Source organism: Hylaeus volcanicus, chromosome 2 (genome assembly GCF_026283585.1).
Source record: "Hylaeus volcanicus isolate JK05 chromosome 2, UHH_iyHylVolc1.0_haploid, whole genome shotgun sequence".
Lineage (NCBI taxonomy): Eukaryota > Metazoa > Arthropoda > Insecta > Hymenoptera > Colletidae > Hylaeus > Hylaeus volcanicus.
Window position 1 is genome coordinate 12,074,713 of NC_071977.1, and position 19,298 is coordinate 12,094,010.

The following is a 19,298-nucleotide window of genomic DNA, read 5'->3' on the forward strand; positions in this document are numbered from 1 at the left end:
ATTAATTCTGTGCCTTTATATTCAATTAGTATTTATTATTTTTGTAACTCTTGTTCAAGTTAAAACGTTTACTTGATATTTTGTTATTTTAAAGTAATTAACCTTCTGAGTCTCAACCTGATGGCCATTACAATTTATCTATATACAGGGTGTACCAGTTTAGATCACCATCCCAAATATCAAGGTTAATGTTTTTTTTTAAATTTAAACATGTATAATACATTAACCTTCAGATGACTCATAGAATGCAGAGTTTATTACATAAAATTTAAAATCTAAAAAGATAAATTCAAAGAGAAGAATCATTTCATTGTCGACGATATAGAAATGACAAATTTACAAAAATGATTATTATTACTGGTATACTTGATTATATGTAGTAGCTTGTAAAGACTAAAAGCATTTCTTTTTGTAGCTTGCCTTTACATCTCAGTACCTCAGTGAAATATTCTTGGAGTTTTTGATCAAACAACGCGAGGTCTTTTGTGCGTTTAAACGAGTCTTTATTCGTATTCGTACACACGTGATACAGTTATTGTTTATCCTTGTTTGTCGTGTCGAGGAACACGTGACAAACGGTAAAAGTAGGCGCGGCACATGCTCTAAATGACAGTAGGAACGTTTGTGATCGATCCACGGCTTTTTTCATCTGGCAAGCGTAGACGCTTTTCACGCGGCTTTTGTTCGCCTTTGCATGTCTCCATTGTACTGTAGGAATGGAGCTCTTGGAAGTATTAAAAACTTACCGTTACGATATAAGGATATTAAAAAAAAAACATTATATTTGGAGTTATACGTTCGTTTTAAATGGAATGTAAGAGTTTAAATATTTTTCTCCGCTGAAATTGCCGTACGGTTTACGAAAGACGTTTAAAATAGCGTTTCGCCACTTGGCCACTGTTTTCATGGGTCATTGTCTGAAAATAGAGAATACAGTATTAATATCTGTGTACACATTGTTTCGTGTACATTTTACGTATGCGTTCCAACTGTATGATCTCTTAAACGAAATATTTATTTCGAACGAGAACTTTTCTAAAAGAAGAATACAGAGATACTTTTCAAGATATTTTTTTTGCAATTTAAATATACAAAAGTTGTATATACAGGGTGTTCAGGCTATTACTAGCCAGCGTTTTTCTCGTAAATGGTACATATGGCAAAAAAATGAAAGAGGAAAAATTTATACTGTTTTTTATGTGCAATGTAACCAGGTATATAGATCTTTTGTATTTGTACTATTTTCTGAGAATTGAAGGTGACCTTCAGTTTTTTAAATGGAATGGTATATTTTTTGTACAAAAATATGGTAGAGTATCGAATTCTAAATAAAAAAGTATTGATCTTTATTAGCCCTAAACCTAACAGGTAACGAGTAATTTCACTTTATTACTTGAAAATGTTTTTAACGTAATATCAAGATGGAGATTCAAACAAGTGTACTACGAATTCTTTGTAAAGAAAAACATCATCCCTGTCACCTAGCACTTCATCAGGAGCTCCATACCTGTACACATCGCTGTCCTGCGGAAATCTGTGACAAGGTTGAATGTCCATCTCCATATTACATTAAGAAAATTTTCAAGTAATAAAGTGAAATTACTCGTTACTTATGAGGTTTACGGCTAATAAAGGTCAATACTTTTTTATTTAGAATTCGATACTCTACCATATTTTTATACAAAAAATATACCATTCCATTTAAAAAATTAAAGGTCACCTTCATTTCTCAGAAAATAGTACAAATACGACAGATCTATATACCTGGTTATATTGCACACAAAAAACAGTATGAATTTTTCCTACTTTAATTTTTTTGTCATATGTACCATTTACGAGAAAAACGCTGGCTAGTAATAGCTTAAACACCCTGTATATTTTCGTGTATATTACATAATTTGTTTGATTTGTTGTCCCCGTAAAATGAGATTGAATTTAAAAATACTCTTCGTTATTTCGTTAGATGAGATCTTCAGATTCCATTTTGCTTTTGTCTCCATTGAGATTATAATGCATCGCTGATCTTTCCAAATTCCTTGCAAATTATACACATTTAATTATAGGTATAAACAGAACTTACCAAGATTACACCATCCGTTGTAACTTCGTATTTCCGTACAACTTTGTTGTTATCTGGACTGACCGAAACTGTCACCAGGCTATCTCCTTCCATTGTAGTCATATTCTAAACAGAAACAGAACCCTTTTCTTTCATATCAACGTTGACGACGCTATCTTTCGAATGCGAAAGTATTCTGCGTGCAAATCGAATATACAATTAGGTTGTCCCGAAAGTTTCTTTCGCGAGTTGCATTCAATTATTTTATGTGGTCGTGTTTATATGTATAAATAGACAATCTAATTTCATAGATATTCATGTTGTAACAGTAATGGAGCAAAATGAATCGTGCACAATTCAGTAATGTAACATGAAACATAAACTATTGTGCATGTATGACTTATTAATAATGCGAAAGAAACTTTGCACTTTTAGAAATAAAGATTGAATAATAATAATGTCGTAAAAATAAAAAATATCATTCAATTGAATTATCCTAGTAATTATCCAAAGATAAAATAAGGATTGAATAATCTAATGTTATCAGAGTAAAGAATATTATCGAATTTAATTTCGTAAAAATAAGGTAAAGAGTACTTTCAATGTAACTCCAGCAGGCATGTGTTCTTCGTATTCTTCACCGAGAGTAAACGTCACTTCTACTGTGCGAATCATCGAAATTGTGCGAATTGTCCATTTATCACCGTCATTCGATATTTCCAGTCGCGGACTGGACATGGCCATCATTTTCCGTGGAATGTATGGTACACCTATGAGTGCATACAAGTGGAAACAATACCGACTTAATTTTTACTCGATATTCCATTGTTTCGAATGCCATTCCACGTGTAATACAATTTTAAGTCCCTATGAAAAAGAAAAGTCTCTTCCTTCGATGTAACTCGCGACTCTAATCAGTGGCGTAACCAGAGTCTGTTCAATTCGAAGAATTAATTTTATTACTTAATAAAAATAGATTCTTTTTTCTAATATTACACAAGATTTAGAGGGTTGGCTTCCGTTTGAAAACAAATTTCAGTTACGCCACTGAACTCAATAACAGATATTAAATAAATAATGCACTAAAATTGTCGGTATTTTAATCATTTATTTGATTCATTAAATATTTAGTAAACACAAAATCGTAATATACAGAAAATTCTCAAAAACAGTTATATGATTATATAGAAATGTATAAATATTTTTTTAATTAAAATGAACATGTAAGAAAGTAGTACACATGGATATAATCAAGTTCTTAGACACGTCTGGTTTTCTATATATTTCAGAAAGGAATGATTAAATCCTAAATTGCGTTCAGATTTTCCAGCAATTATATATTGTACTTGTTTTTGCTACCATCGTAGGGTACGGCACATTCATTTTTGCCCACTCCATTCAACATACCCACAGCTTTGAAATACTCGTCGAGATTTTCATTGCGTTCGTGTTGATAATTGCCGACGATCGATGCCATTTTTTGCTCCAGTTGATAACGCTCTAGAATCGGCGATACCGGCGCGTCGAGATTCGTCAAAGGTTGTAGAATGCTTTTATTTCGAATCGTGCCGTCTTGTAGCAGTTCGAAAGATTCGGATCTCAACAACCTTGAAACATATTCCTCGCTGTGGCTTGTGTTTACAATTATGGGTAAATCGTTATCTAAAGCGCAGTCTCCTTGTTCTCGTGGCAAACGCTTTTTGCGAGTTACTTCTCCTTTCCATAGGTCTCTCATATCTAAATTGTGATACGTTATCTTACACGGCAAATATCAGATGGAAACCAACATGTTTGATGTTAAGACATTCCTTGCCGCGAAGTTGAACGTTTAAACGGTCCAACTTCCTTTTCAGGAAGAAATTAACAGTTGTATTCTCGATGGGACATGTTTGTGTATTAAACATGAAAAGAAAAGAAAATTACATGTCGAATTAAGTAACCTCCTTCTTTTCGAAGTCAGTTAAAAAGTGTTGCATAAAGATTCATCGAAACTTTGAGTACGAGTTGTAGGAATTAATTGCAACTTAGAACAAAGGGATTTTAAGTCCACAGAGGAAAAGGAATGAGTTCATTTCTTGCTTTTGGCATTTGTGTACGTGTGTACTATTCTAGAATTTATTTTCACTGTAAGAAGGACGAAAAATTGAAAAATCTTTCAAGAAACAGTAAAATAGCAAATTGCAATAAAACGATTAGATCTCCTTTAAAATTAGTAGAGATGGCAACACTGGCTATGCATAGTTTATTCAACGAGCCGAGACACTTGGGTAAACAAAATCACGTGACTACAACAGAATCCATTATTGAACCGATATACGTTTTAACCAGAAGTGTATCACAAAAACATGAAAATATTCGACAAACTGTTAAATCGTTAGTAGAACTTTTATTACAAAATTATTGTAGATATTAGAGGCTTGAAAGAAAAATCGTAGATAAATAGTAACGCTCATTCTATTGTATTCTAATTCCATTGTATTCGTATCTATAGATTCTATACCATGACCTCTCGTTTGAACGAAATATGTTTCATAGATGTAGCGCTTTATTTCTAATGCCATTCGATTGCATAGCTGCATAAATCAATTTTTATTCCTTCAACGCAAAATATAACTTCATTTTACAATCAAGATACTAATTTCTACTTAACGTATAACTAGACTGCGGATCTTTATGCATTTATAGGAAATTTGAATGTGCAAGAACCTACAAAATGCAAACAACATGCAAGAATATAAAAAAAGATTGAAAGTAAAGTTCATGTTATAATATTTGGAGAATAAAATAAATTCCTATTTAGGTTCAATTTACGTGGATTCGGTTGCAAAGATTTTATTTTGCATAAAGATCCCCAGTCTACGTATAACAGATAAAAAGTTGTCCATCTTTTATCAATTCTTCGACATCTTTATCTATACCGGGTGTTAGAAAAAAAGTATTCAATATTTCTATGGTGTATAGGGCACACTGTACCGAGTAAAAAAGCTTTAGTAAACATAGGTCCAAAGGTCAACCGTTTCTGAGATATAAACATTTTTGTTTGCTAGTATCATTATTGACTTACTTGCTTCGATCGCATGCGATGTTTATGTCAATGTTTATAAATTGTGTTCTGAATGTTCCCATTCAAGTGCCGACAATTTCGTCAATTTCATTTGTTCAATTTCGTGTACAGAAATGAGCGGTGGACACGTGTAAAATGTTGTATAAATATCGAAAACCCAGTAGTAAGTCAATCATGATACTAGCAAACAAAAATGTTTATATCTCAGAAACGGTTAACCTTTGGACCTATGTTTACTAAAGCTTTTTTACTCAGTACAGTGTGCCCTATACACCATATAAATATCGAATGCTTTTTTTTTAACACCCTGTATATTTCCGATTTATTAACGTTCCGTATCTCTGGAATATTCGTGCATTATATGTCATGTAGGATATTTTAAAATCTACTATAAACTCGTTTTATTTATTGTAACTCATACCCAAAATTTTAATAAATCTTTTGAAAACACCTTATATACTTAACGGCATATTTGATCGTGCTACTGTTATTATTAGATAAGATACGAAGGTACGAATAATGATAAATAAAAAGCACAATACCGACAGACGTTTCTAAGATTGGTTAGAATTATAATTATTTCTAGATAAATTGTAGAATGCTTTTTATGCTTACGATGGAGGGAATTTCGAAACGAAAAATCCATGGTTCTAACGAGGAGGTTGTAGTTATCGAATTTTCCTGATTATATATTACGTATATTTCTTTGCTTTTAAACATTCTGCTTTGATTATATTTTCATTTTCTACATTCAGAGCAGTGATCGAATCGTAACGTTTGTTACTTCACGCGATACCGAAACAGCGTAAAATAATTTAAATTATTACGAAATCTTTGAATGTTACATATTGGACGAATTTTGTAATATTTTAGGCCATGTCCATCAAGCCTACAAGCACACTTGGTTCATCAAGTAATACAGGAAATCTTGTCCATGTGTAAAAAACAACCAGAAGATTACGGATATAAACCGCAAGAAAACAGTATGTTTCTTTGTCATGAACTTTTGTATTTTATTTAAGAAAAAGAAAGTTTTTAATAGCAGTGTATATTATCTTGCAGCATACACTTCATTGAAATTAATGCAAGCCGTTACTGGTAAAGTTAATGAAATATGTACTCGCTACCTGGACAATAGTAGATTGGCATTACTACCATCTCCTCCTTCAACACCATTGCCTCAAGTAATAGCAGGTGGAAATAAAAATTGCAGAAGGAGAATGGAGGATCGTTACGTGGTCATACATGATTTACACACTATGTTTGGTATCGAGGTAAACATTAATGCTGAATTTTTATTGTATATGTAGGCAAATAACAGGTGGTGAGCATTCTGTTTGATGAATAATTGAAAATTCTAGGACGATTCCGTAGCAAATTACTACGCAGTATTCGATGGACACGGAGGACAAGATGCAGCTGTATATTCTGCTACTCATCTTCATCAGTATTTAGCAGAAAGCATATATTATCCTACAGATCCAGAGCGTGCCTTACGCGAAGCTTTTATCGAGACAGACACACAGTTTATAGAAAAGTCTAAGACACAAGTAAGTAACGAAGTTTTATTTATTATTACTTGGTGTATACAAGTACAGAATAATATATTGCTGAAATAAGTATGTATCGTTAATGTTATTGTTAATATTTTTCTTTCAGAAAATATGTGGTGGTACAACCGCAGTTTGCACCTTATTGTTAAATAAGAAGTTATATGTTGCCTGGGTAGGAGATTCGTCAGCCATGCTAATAAAACGTGACAGTGTCGTTCAATTAGTGAATCCACATCGACTTCAGCGTAAAGTAAGTACGCGCTTAAATGTGGCTTTTACTTCGATTAAGATGATCATATAATATTACATGTTCATACTCTGGACAACGCACTCTTACTCTTGTCGTATTCACGCCTGGAGTGGGTAATTTAGGATCCACGGTAATTACATGTCTATCATGGCAGTATTTGAATCTAAGACCTTGTTTTGGATCTATAATTGGTTGATAATTACAAGTTTCATTTAAACACGTTTTGTTTCTTCTCCAGTGATAATACGCGAGATCAGATGCTTGAGGCCATAGTTTCTTTTTCCCTTGAAAATATGGAAGCCAATTTTCTTTTTCGAGTCTCTCACTAAAGTCAATGTAACCAGAGATCTCAAATTGAAGTTTCGTCATATTTCTTACGAATATAATAGTGGATACGATTTTTAGTCTATTTAAACGTTCGCGAAGCGCAAGTTCTTGCATTACTGCGTTGCTCGGTGTTACAAATTCTGACGTTAACTCGTAAGGTTTATAGATCGGAAATAGCAAATCTCTCACAGCTTTCAAACGTCGATAGAATGCATCTTCGTTAAGAGTCTCGCCTGTACAACGATATCCGAGTTCGGCTAATTGACGCGCGGTATAAAGATTTCCTATATATCCAAGGTCAACAAATGTTACCAGAGAATCCAAATAATCTTCATAATTTTTGAATTTTAATAATCTTTTATCACTGTCAATTTGTGTTCCTACGATTGACATTTTTAAATATAATTTCGTAAATCGATGATTTTAAGTTGACTATATACTTATTTTAATGATTGGTTTGACATAAAATTTTTGGTTACGATTTCCTTGCACAGAAAACAATTGACATTTAATATGTATAGTGTAGTGTATTTAAAACATAGAGATGTTATAGATAGAGCAGGGAAGACAAGCCTGAAATGTCACATCGTTTGAAAATCGAGAGAAACCGCGGGACTTTCCATCTATCTCTGTCTATTAACGCATGCGCCGTAAAAGTCAGACTATCATTGGTTACTGAGTTAGCTTTGTACAGGGTGTCCCAAAAATGTTGTAACACCTTGAAAGGGGTGGTTCGGGAGGTGATTTGAAACAATTTTTTCCTTAGCGAAAATGTTGTCCGAGGCTTCGTTGAGGAGATACTAATGGAAAACACTGACCAATCAGAGCGTGAGTATGCCAGTTGAGCGTAGGCTACGCGCTAGGCGGCCGCGCTCATACGCTACCGCGGCCGCTCCACCGGTATACTCGCGCTCTGATTGGTCAGTGTTTTCTGTTAATATCTCCTCAACGAAACCTCGGACAACATTTTCGCTAAGGAAAAAGTTGTTTCAAATCACCTACCGAACCACCTCTTTCACGGTGTTACAACATTTTTGAGACACACTGTATATTACAAATTTATAAGACGTGCACAACTTGTTGTATTGTACATTCATACAATTTATACGGAATATATTACGGAATACTAGTATAAAATACTAGATCAAATTTTATGAGAAAGTAATCGAAAGCTGCGTGAATTCAATTGAATAAAAGAGTTAATGTTAGCAAGGTGATATTCAAAAGGCGCACGAAGCCATGCACTTGTACGCATGCGCTGTTAGGCAAAGACAAATGGGATGCCGCGCTTTTCTTTTGCTCGTTGGCTGTAGTATGGCGGAGATCTGGCTCTCCTTCGTTATTTATTAATATCTTTATTGTTTAAAAGAGTTCATGTGACGTGCAAAAAAACAATAGTTTTCATTCCTAGGATGAAGTACGAAGAATACAAAAAATGGGAGGAGTGGTGATGGAAAGTATGGGAATCATGCGGGTTAATGGAGTCTTAAGTGTTTCAAGAGCTATAGGTGAGTGAATTTTTATTTCCTTTTGTCTTTTTGAAAATTTATAGCAATTAATAATTATCATAGTTGTCGCTTTTTAAAAGTATACATATTTGAAGAAAGTAATGTCATTATTACTTGTAAAAATAAAGAGAACAAAATATAATTGGAAGCATAGTAAAATCTGTACTAATAAAACATTTTATTACCCAAATAGTATAAATTTTCTCAAATTATGCATTGGTTATATATTCTTATTATTATTACAAATTATTAGCAAATTTGTTCATATCAATGTCATATAAAGCAAGTAATACATATTTCAATGAAACATGAGTGAAACATTTGAAAGCATTAAGAAACTGCAACGATGTAAAAAAAAATAGTGCTTTTCATTTTCATTCGTCACGTTAGTTCCTTTTAACACAATATCAGTATTAAGAAAGGGATTATTTCATTATTGAAATATTTGTGTAATCAAACAATTACTTATATTACTGTATATCTCTATCGGTTATAGTATCTATGGGTGACAGTTATTTATATATCTTTATCGGTTTGGTCCAGATCTATAACAGATACATAAAAACAACCATGGTCGACATCGATTTTCCAATTTTATTATTAAGTACATCTAAAAGAAGTTACAATACAGTAAAAGTTGCATCGGAAAAATTTTTATTGCACATTATTCTTATAACACGTTAGTCAATTCTCTTCGCGAATAACACGTTTAATTATGTTGAATAATTGCGTGGACGAACGTTTAAGACAAAAAGACAGTCGAGAAAGTCATAATTACAACTTCTTTGCATACGTTTTCGCGTATTCTAGTTGAAAGTTGAGGTTAACTCCTCGGAGGAGCTTCGTAAAAATACGTTCGGTTATCGCATATCGTCATAACATTTCAACGAATGTTAACAGGGAACAAGGAAACTGCGCATTTTTAAGGCGTGGCCTTATATCGTTGATTTTTGTCGACATTCATCTATTATTTGTTTATATTTACTTTTCGTACTTACGTCCGACGATACGCGAAAACGCACAGGTTATCCTTTACTCTGCACTATCAATTCTACCTTCAATTTGACACAATATTATCGTCTGTCTTCCACTGACATTCACTGTTGCTTAGAGAAAACTAACAGTCGCTAGATGGCGGTGCAGGTATTCTCTTGTAATCGGTCAATCGCATCAGAAAGCGTTGCTTTCAACCAGAATTGAGCAATGATTGATTACTTCATGATTATTTTTTTAGCTGATTATAAGAACTGAACGTGATAATCGTAGTCATTAGTCAAGCAGAAATTAATTACTTAATGGTGAATTACATTTGTAATTTACAGTCATTAATCAGTAATTTGTTTATACTGTAATGATATTAATGTAATGAAAGATTATGTTTTCTTTTACTTATACTTCAGAAATATTTATACTTATACTTCAGAAATACTTATACTGTATTTGACATAGTGAGTAGTACAATTTATTATTGTATAATTGAAATTAAGGCAACTCTAGTTAGTTGTTTCTTTTGAAGTTGGAATTGTTCATTACATACATAGATATATTTCAAAAATATAATGTTCTGAATTCTTTTAATAAAGATAATTATCTTTGCATTGCTAAAATATTTCAACTATGGTTAAGAGAAAATAGAAAATTATCATAATAGGACTTTGCATTTTTTTAACTTCAAGTACAAAAAATTTGGTAATGAATTTATATCAATTAAAAACATCCTGGGTACTTTGACAATATATTAACGAACAATGTGTAACTTTTTTCTTCTTCTAATGTTTAAATTCATTCGTTAACAATCCGTAACGAAATTTCATTCACGAAGATTAATCGTCTTAATGGGGTTCTGTTATTCGTTGAAAAGTTGTCGACCGGCTGAATTGCAATAGAATAAAGACGATAAAAAGAATTTTTAATTGTAGCACAGTTCCCGGGCTGTTCTCATACGTTCTTAATTATTTTATTGCGTCTGGTTCTTGTAGCCTTGTTTCTGCGGTTTATGAAACTTGATTCTACTATAACCTCGGCGAGCAAGTTTCAGAGAGTGCATGTTCCTGGTGGATTTACTATTCGTTTTTCTTGTCAATTTAGATGAGCGCAAAATGAAGCAATCGATATTCGTATTAAATTAATTTTCTTCAAACGTTAATACGGAATGAAGTTGGAATTTTCCAACATTCTAATTTAATAAGCTTCTAATCGATACATTTTTCTATTTGTAGCAATATTTACAAAAGTATGAAGATAATTTTTATTATTTTTGGTACCTACAGAATCTACTAATATAAATTTGCTATATACAGTGGGTTTTTGAGAAATTGATCGGTGTACGAATTTATTCTACACCCACTGTAGTTAAACTACGTTTATGAAAGATAAATAAATACTTTGCACCTGTAATTATTCACAGCATGAGGTCGTTGGTAGAGTAAACAGGTGCAGCTCTTTTAGATATACAGGGTGTTCAAAAAAGAGCATTCAATATTTATATGGTGTATAGGGCACACTGTACTGAGTAAAAAAGCTTTAGTAAACATAGGTCCAAAGGTGAACCGTTTCTGAGATATAAACATTTTTGTTTGCTAGTATCATGAGAGAGCACTTAAACACGGTGTGGACGTGGTGGACCAGTTGCATGGCCTCCTCGATCCCCCGATTTAAATCCTCTGGGCTTCTTTTTATGGGGATATTTAAAAAGCCAAGTGTATTCCACCCCGATAAATGACTTGAAAGAGCTACGTAACGGAATCCACCATGCTTGTCAAATAATTCGACAGAAATGTGGAATTTTCGAGGGAGTTCGCGACTTTGTAAGAAGAAGATGCCAAGCGTCTACAGAAATGAGCGGTGGACACGTGGAAAATCTTGTATAAATATCGAAAACTCAGTAATAAGTCAATCATGATACTAGCAAACAAAAATGTTTATATCTCAGAAACGGTTCACCTTTGGACTTATGTTTACTAAAGCTTTTTTACTCAGTACAGTGTGCCCTATACACCATATAAATATTGAATACTTTTTTTTGAACACCCTGTAGAATCACAAAGGTTAATACTAGGTAGCAGAAGCTAACAGGGGAAAAATTTGTCTAATTGTAGATTGTCTAGAACTCCAGCAGTTATGCAACTTAATTGTCGCATCACGAGATAAATTTGACTCTTTGCATGTTTGTAAAGAAGCCAAGTAGGGAGGAGCAAGGTGTCCTAGCAGCTGGCCAACTATGGCTTAGGTATCGTGGGGAAAAGGAAAGAAAAAAAAATTCTGGACGCGTGTCGGGTATCCTGTTGGTTCCGTTCGACCGCTGACACAATAGTACGTGCAACCATGCTCCGAGCAATGCACGCTTTACTGGGTGGCTGATACAATCGCATGCCCGGAATAATTAACAGCTCATTACGCCGTTTTTGCATCGCTAGAAGACGCGTGTCTCGATGATCCGTTGTCTGGTGGAATTTCTCTCCATGTTTACAAAAGTTTCTGCTGTAGACACGTATTTTCAATTTGACGATTGAAGAGGTCAAATTGAAATTGAAATTTTAGCATCGAATATTAGGCAACACTTAGGAAGGAAATTGGTAATAATGAGATTGAATTCTTCATCATAATGAATTGAATTATTTTAGGTGCACTAGGATTAGCAATATGAAATGCGCTATTTCATGATTAATGGTGATTTAAAGATCAGGAAAGTTGAATTGCTATTAGCTCTAATTTTAGGTGTTTATTTTTCTAGATTATAAATAACTGGATTTTACGAAGCATCAATTTGTTTTAGCGATAGAATTTTTGGACTAATTTTTGTATTAGATGAAGTTAGGATCTTGGCGAACGTGCCTACAAAAATTGAACCCAAATAGGAATTTATTTTATTCTGCAAATGTTATAACATGAACTTTACTTTCAATCTTTTCTATATTCTTGTATGTTGTTTGCATTTCGTAGGTTCTTGCACATTCAAATCTCCTATAAATCTATAAAGATCCGCAGTCTAATCATTATACATTATACATTATACATTATACATGTTTAATCAATTCGGAGATATAAATTTTAGTTTCATCTCAAAGTCTCAGATTGTTACTATTCGCAGCCGATTAGCTCGCTATTACTCGCGACGAAGGGTTGTTCGTACCCAACTAACAACGATAATCAAGAAAATGTTAGTAATTAGACACAGAAATAAATATGAGCGGACACGAGACGCGCACACGCGATCGCGAGATCCGTACCGAAGGATCATTTAAGAATAATGCGTAATTTTTATTCCTCGCGTTATTCTCGAGAAACAAATGGATAGTATAATATCTCTCTTACGTGAGTATTTAATAAATTTAGGACTTTGTTTCATGTATAATATTAGGTTGTCCCAAAAGTTTCTTTCGCTTTATTAATAAGTAATACATGCACGATAGTTTATGTTTTATGTTACATTACTGAATTGTGCACGATTCATTTTGCTCCATTACTGTTACAACATGAATATCTATGAAATTAGATTGTCTATTTATATAAACACGACCACATAAAATAATTGAGTGTAACTCGCGAAAGAAACTTTCGGGACAACCTAATACAAAAGGCCACGGTTTAATGTATTTCTCTTTCGAACGTAAACATCCCTCGACACCTTTTAACGCCGAAAATGAACAAAGTAGCAGGAAAAATGTAATTCCCGTAACGTGCAATTTTATGGAATTCGAGATAACTGTTACAGTTACCCATTGCGCATAAGCGATGATTTTTTTTTACATCTGAAAAACACGCGATGGACGAAGCGTGTACCAGTGTTCAACTAGACCGTAATTAACTTTAACTATCTATTTAATGAATGGCGCAGCTAATTTAAATAATGGCACTACCGTAACATAGACGCTTCCGGTTATTATAAATTTGTATGGTTTTTTTCCTTCGGCTTACTACGACTATGAATGAAACCCGGTACAGTTAATGATCGAAGAAACACGGAAATTCGCGAGCAACAGAGAGAACGAAACTTCCAATAATTGCCAACTTTCGTAAAGAAATATACATCGAAATGTGCAAATAAATCGTTCCGAAACACGATGGAAAGCGCGAAGAAAAATTGTAATTAGAAGAGTTAACCCTTTAAATCATAGAATGTGAAATTCTGAAAAGAATTTGAATAAAGATTATGCATGGAAATGCATTGAAATAGGATTATAGACGCGTTAGAAATACGATTATGGAATTTAGAAATACACGCAGATGGTACTCCTAGACATATTTATTTAATGCACCGAAAACTTATGTATCGATCTTCAAACGTGTTAATTTATTATTCTTCTGCTCATAATATCGATATTAAAAAAGTTTAATTTAATGTATTTTTTGCAATTTCAGGCGACGTTCGATACAAACCATTCGTAACGGGCGAACCAGAAATTAAATGCGTCCATTTGGATGGCACCGAGGATTTCTTAGTGGTGGCCACCGACGGATTGACGGACTACCTGAATTCTTCGGAAGTGTTGACTGTTCTCTATCACGAAATACAACGAGATCCGAGTGAGTACAAAATCTTACGATTAATATAGCGATACTTCGTTTCGTTGGAAATACTTACACAAATAACTTCGCAAGTAACAAGGTCAGATCATACATTTTCAACTTCTTCCTTGCGAATATAGAACTGAAATACGCAAACAGTATTCAGACAGAGCTGGGTAAAATTGCGTATTTTAACTAGTAAATAGTCAATAAATATTTTATTTCGGATCATGCAAGTATTTTATGAAATAAAGTATTTTATTTGACATCAAAAATTTTTAAGATGATATTTCAAATAATATTTTATTTCAAACACACTGAATATATTTGTACCATAATTTGGAATATTTTATTTTACTAAATTATAGTTTAACAAAAATATACATATCGAATTGAGTAACTCCTCCTTTTTCGAAGTTGGATAAAAAAAATATATTTATTTTGGTAATCTAAAACGAACGAAGTACTTTTCCTCTGCATTATAAACATACATTCAATGTACTTCTTCAATGAATACTTCTATTAAGAATCTTCAATAAAAATCTTCATAAAATGAATGATGGAAAGAGATATTCTTCAATTGCAAGAAATCATAATATTTGCAAGAAATGGTTTCTCCATCTGTTTATTTTCAAATTAAGAACTATGGAAAGTATTCTATTTTATGCTTTATGTTATTAAAATGAAACATATTTTATTTTATGTGTTAGATTATCAAAATAAAATATTTTATTTGCTGAAATTTTATATCCCATTTGAAATACTATTTTGTTTGAATTCTGACGAATCTATTATTTAAAATAGTATTTAAAATATTTTTTCTACAAATATTACCCACCTCTGTATTCAGATGATATTATTAGCCTGAATGAACAGGGTGGGGTGAATTAACATTTTGCTTTAAATTTAAACATCGATATTTGGAGATCGATAGCACTCACAAGTCTTACATTTGCTCATTTTTCTATTCGAGGTCGATTGTTTCAATAGTCATAAAAGGGTACAAATGGGACTGTATTTCAAGAGTTAAACGATACTTGAGGCTATCTCTCCTACACTATTTTCAACGATTTCTTTCAAAATACCATTGGTTACGTCATTTCTGTAATCCCCTCTTGGCTCGATTCCCATTTCCATCTGAAATTGAATCATCCCGTCACTGTATATTTTCTGCAGCCAGTGTTGTCCCTAGTTACTCTAAAAATATTCTAGAAAATCCCAGCCATAGCTTGTTCATTGTTCAGACACGGAACACTTACACTTTGGAACAAAAATCAGAAATTGCGTGCAACTCTCGTCAGTTGAAATCGAGGGGTGTGCATCGATAAGGAGGCAGCTCCATTTTTCAAATTTTTGGGAAACTAAAAAAAAAACGTTTTAAAATTCAGATTTTTGAAATGTCTTTTCCATATCATAGCATAGATACCTAATTATGAAATTCCTTTTCAGAGTGGTGGGAGGAGGATTAATGTTTGGCGCTGCCTCCTTACTGCAGCACACTCTACAATTTGTTTAGATTGGTATCAGTTCATAACGTTTCCCTTTTTATTATAATATTTAACGTCGCGTGCGTCATTAGGGTATTAGCGAACACATTTGTTATAGTCAGAAGTGGCTAATATTTGTAGAAAAAATATTTTAAATACTATTTTAAACAATAGATTCTTCAGAATTCAAACAAAATAGTATTTAAAATGGGATATAAAATTTCAGCAAATAAAATAGTTTATTTTGGTAATCTATAGTTAAAGCATGAAAATAAATATTTTATTTTGGTAATCTATAGTTAAAGCATGAAAATAAATATTTTATTTTGGTAATCTATAGTTAAAGCATGAAAATAAATATTTTATTTTGATAATCTAACACATAAAATAAAATATGTTTCATTTTAATAACATAAAGCATAAGATAGAATACTTTCCATAGTTCTTAATTTGAAAATAAACTGTGTATGTATGATACACAGATGGAGAAACTATTTCTTGCAAGTATTATGATTTTTTGCGATTGAAGAATATCTCTTTCCATCATTCATTTTATGAAGATTTTTATTGAAGATTCTTAATAGAAGTATTCATTGAAGAAGTACATTGAATGTATGTTTATAATGCAGAGGAAAAGTACTTCGTTCGTTTTAGATTACCAAAATAAATATATTTTTTATCCAACTTCGAAAAAGGAGGAATTACTCAATTCGATATATATATATATATTTTTTTTTTTTTTACACTATAATTTAGTAAAATAAAATATTCCAAATTATGGTACAAATATATTCAGTGTTTTTGAAATAAAATATTATTTGAAATATCATCTTAAAAATTTTTGATGTCAAATAAAATACTTTATTTCATAAAATACTTGCATGATCCGAAATAAAATATTTATTGACTATTTACTATTTAAAATATGCAATTTTACCCAGCTCTGGTTATAGTCTCCTCGCAACTATCTCATCGAAAAGATATTACATAAAAGATATTCTTTCATTAAAAGATACGTTGGGTCCATTGCAAACAAATTTTAGCATACTCTTACGTACCGCGACTATTCCGGCACATCCAATTCATTATTCTCACTGGAGAGAAAATCGAGAGAAAACGATGCTAGTCCAACTCGTCGTTCGAGCAGCGTGCTTAGCTATGTTCCATTAATTTGGCTGATCTATTGCTGGAGCGCGGAGAAGATTTCCATGTCACGAATAGAGCAATCGAAGCGAGTAATTATAGACCTGCTGTGCAACAGATCCATATGAAATTCTCGGATTAAGTCGTCATTAATCCAATTAAATTTTATTGCACACCGATGCGAGTTAATCCCTTATCCAGACTCTGAACTCCCTTATTAATCCAATAATATACAGAGAATCTTTAAGCATTTTATCTACCAGGAATCAGCTTCTCAATTCCAAAGTTTTCTGTTCTTTTTGCAGAAATAAACAAGATTTTATTTAAGAAATTTTATTTCACGTAACGAATAATTGTGGAATGTCAATGTTTTTATACATTATAGTAGGCATGTTCAACTATCAAACAAAATTTTTTTTTTGTTTATTCTTAATGATTTATTTTCATTCATAATAGCTACATAATAACTTGAAATTGAATTTTGTGGTGTTAAATGACCGAAGTTAAAAATAAGGGTTGAAAGATTCCATTTTTCGAGATGTTCAAGTACTTCCACCCCCTTAAGTGGTCCCTGGAAGACCATTTAACCTGAATTTTCTCCGAAACGTGGAGCAGAACACCCAGCGACCGATAGTTCGAGAAAGTAAGGGGATTGCCGTCTCGCAAGGAATTTCGCGCTGGAAAACGCGAATCTCGTAATGACTCATACACCTTATAAGCGGCTGCCAACAAACTGTGTCCAGTTGTTCTTCATGGCTCTGTCATGCTCTGCTTCTTGTTGCTTCAGGGACGAAGATCGGAACAGATCGCCCTGGCCACACGTTTCACCGATGTTCTTTCGTGTCCGTTGAAAAGTTGCTCCGTTTCTGTTCGTAGCGATTCCAACGGCGACGGGTTCGTTGAACTTCCTCGTCGACGTATGCCAGTCGTTCACCGACCAATGTCGTTTTCACCGTCGAAATTTTTCCATCCAAATCCTGCCTGTACGTTTCGACGTTCTCGGTTAACGACTGGAACGAACGTGTAAGGGAAAATCGGCACTCGACGCGTGACTTCGGTGACCGAGAAAGGAACAAAGAAATTATTAAACAGATTAGAGAGGATTCCAGAGCACGGTCTGGAGCCCCATTTGCTTCCATAGGCGCACATGGTGTTGTTGTATATCATTGTAACGAGGAAGAATATTTGTAGGAGATAGGAAATAATTGTTTGAGAGTGAATGTATTTTTTGTTATGGTGAATTGTATATTTAGTAGCAGTAGAAAAATTTATATAAAATGATGGTTGGCATCTAGCTTGGTTCCATCAGGAAAGTTTATTTGATTTTTTTTTATTTATTCTACGAATTAGGTTTGTAATGGGTGAAAATGTTAAAAAAGAAATTAGTAAACCGCAGTGAGACAAATATTGGTAGCAAATGGGAAATAATTGTTTGAAACAAACACAAGTAAATATATTTGTGTTACGATGAATATTTATTACAGTTCTGTAGGATTAGTTACAATAATGGGTGAAAATATTAAACAAGGTGAAAAACGCAAGACAGAGAGAAGAACTTTTTTCAAAAGGACCTCATAAATTTTGTTTTGTAGTAAAATAGAAATGATATGTACACCAGGTCTGAAGATTTTAAGAAACATGTTTTCATTATCAACTATGACGTTTGAGAAATTGATCTTCTTCAGGAGTAATGAGTCGATACGAAGTGAAATGGAAGAAGTGATAGGAGACATTTTCCATTCGACTCGACGACGTCGTCGGAATGGAATTCAATGTTGATTCGAAGTACCTCATCGCTAGAGTCGGTCCAATTCCCTCATCGAGCCGCAATTGAGTCAGTTGCTCTCAGCAAATTGCTCGCATTCCCATTGTCGAGATTCTGTTCCAGGGAGGGCGCGCCCCCCCCCCCCAATCTCCGATACAATAGCGATTCCTAAGCCTAATTGCAGAAGCGTGTTATAGACACGTGGCACACGAACACATCGTCTCGTAGCTTCCTTCGTCGAATATTTAGAAGAGTTGCAATTAGGGATGGAGTTGAGCGCGTCGCGAGTAACAGGAGCTGTCGAAATTAATTTCAATCGTATTTGAACACTCTGACAGGCAAACTAAATATTAATGAAAATTTTGGCCCGTGCTTGTTCTCAACCTTAGATTACCATACATCTTTTGAAAATTACTTTAGAAGAGGCTAAATATTCAAGAGAAATCAAACTTAGAAATTTAGAAATTATTTCAGATGCTACAGCATGAAAGCAACCATTACAGTCATGAATAAATATTCATAATGAAATGTTTCAGTTTGACCTATCGTAGATGAAGATATATTTGTAATTTTTGAAAAGGATTCACAGCAGGATCAAAACTTTTGTTGAATCCTGTTGTGAATCCTTTTCAAA

General features: G+C 33.2%; 3 protein-coding genes across 3 annotated transcripts in view; 1 reads left to right on the plus strand and 2 right to left on the minus strand.

Annotated features, from left to right (window-relative positions):
* LOC128872933 (serine-rich adhesin for platelets-like) overlaps positions 1-19,298 on the plus strand; it is a 94,059-nt gene that overhangs the window by 544 nt on the left and 74,217 nt on the right. The window contains exons 2-7 of the mRNA XM_054116124.1: positions 5,997-6,106; positions 6,186-6,397; positions 6,485-6,673; positions 6,783-6,926; positions 8,665-8,761; positions 14,123-14,287. Coding sequence (XP_053972099.1) covers positions 5,997-6,106; positions 6,186-6,397; positions 6,485-6,673; positions 6,783-6,926; positions 8,665-8,761; positions 14,123-14,287 — 917 coding nt within the window. The remainder of the gene's footprint in view (positions 1-5,996; positions 6,107-6,185; positions 6,398-6,484; positions 6,674-6,782; positions 6,927-8,664; positions 8,762-14,122; positions 14,288-19,298) is intronic.
* On the minus strand, positions 482-9,887 carry LOC128872943 (fatty acid-binding protein-like). Its single transcript, XM_054116136.1, has 5 exons — positions 9,760-9,887; positions 3,467-3,666; positions 2,657-2,829; positions 2,081-2,185; positions 482-917 (listed from the first exon to the last, which is right to left on the minus strand). The coding sequence occupies exons 2-5, from the start codon at positions 3,534-3,536 to the stop codon at positions 858-860; spliced, it is 408 nt and encodes a 135-aa protein (XP_053972111.1). The 5' UTR covers positions 3,537-3,666; positions 9,760-9,887; the 3' UTR covers positions 482-857.
* LOC128872941 (cilia- and flagella-associated protein 299-like) lies at positions 6,938-7,826 on the minus strand. The gene has a single exon (XM_054116134.1). The coding sequence runs from the start codon at positions 7,644-7,646 to the stop codon at positions 6,939-6,941; it is 708 nt and encodes a 235-aa protein (XP_053972109.1). The 5' UTR covers positions 7,647-7,826; the 3' UTR covers position 6,938.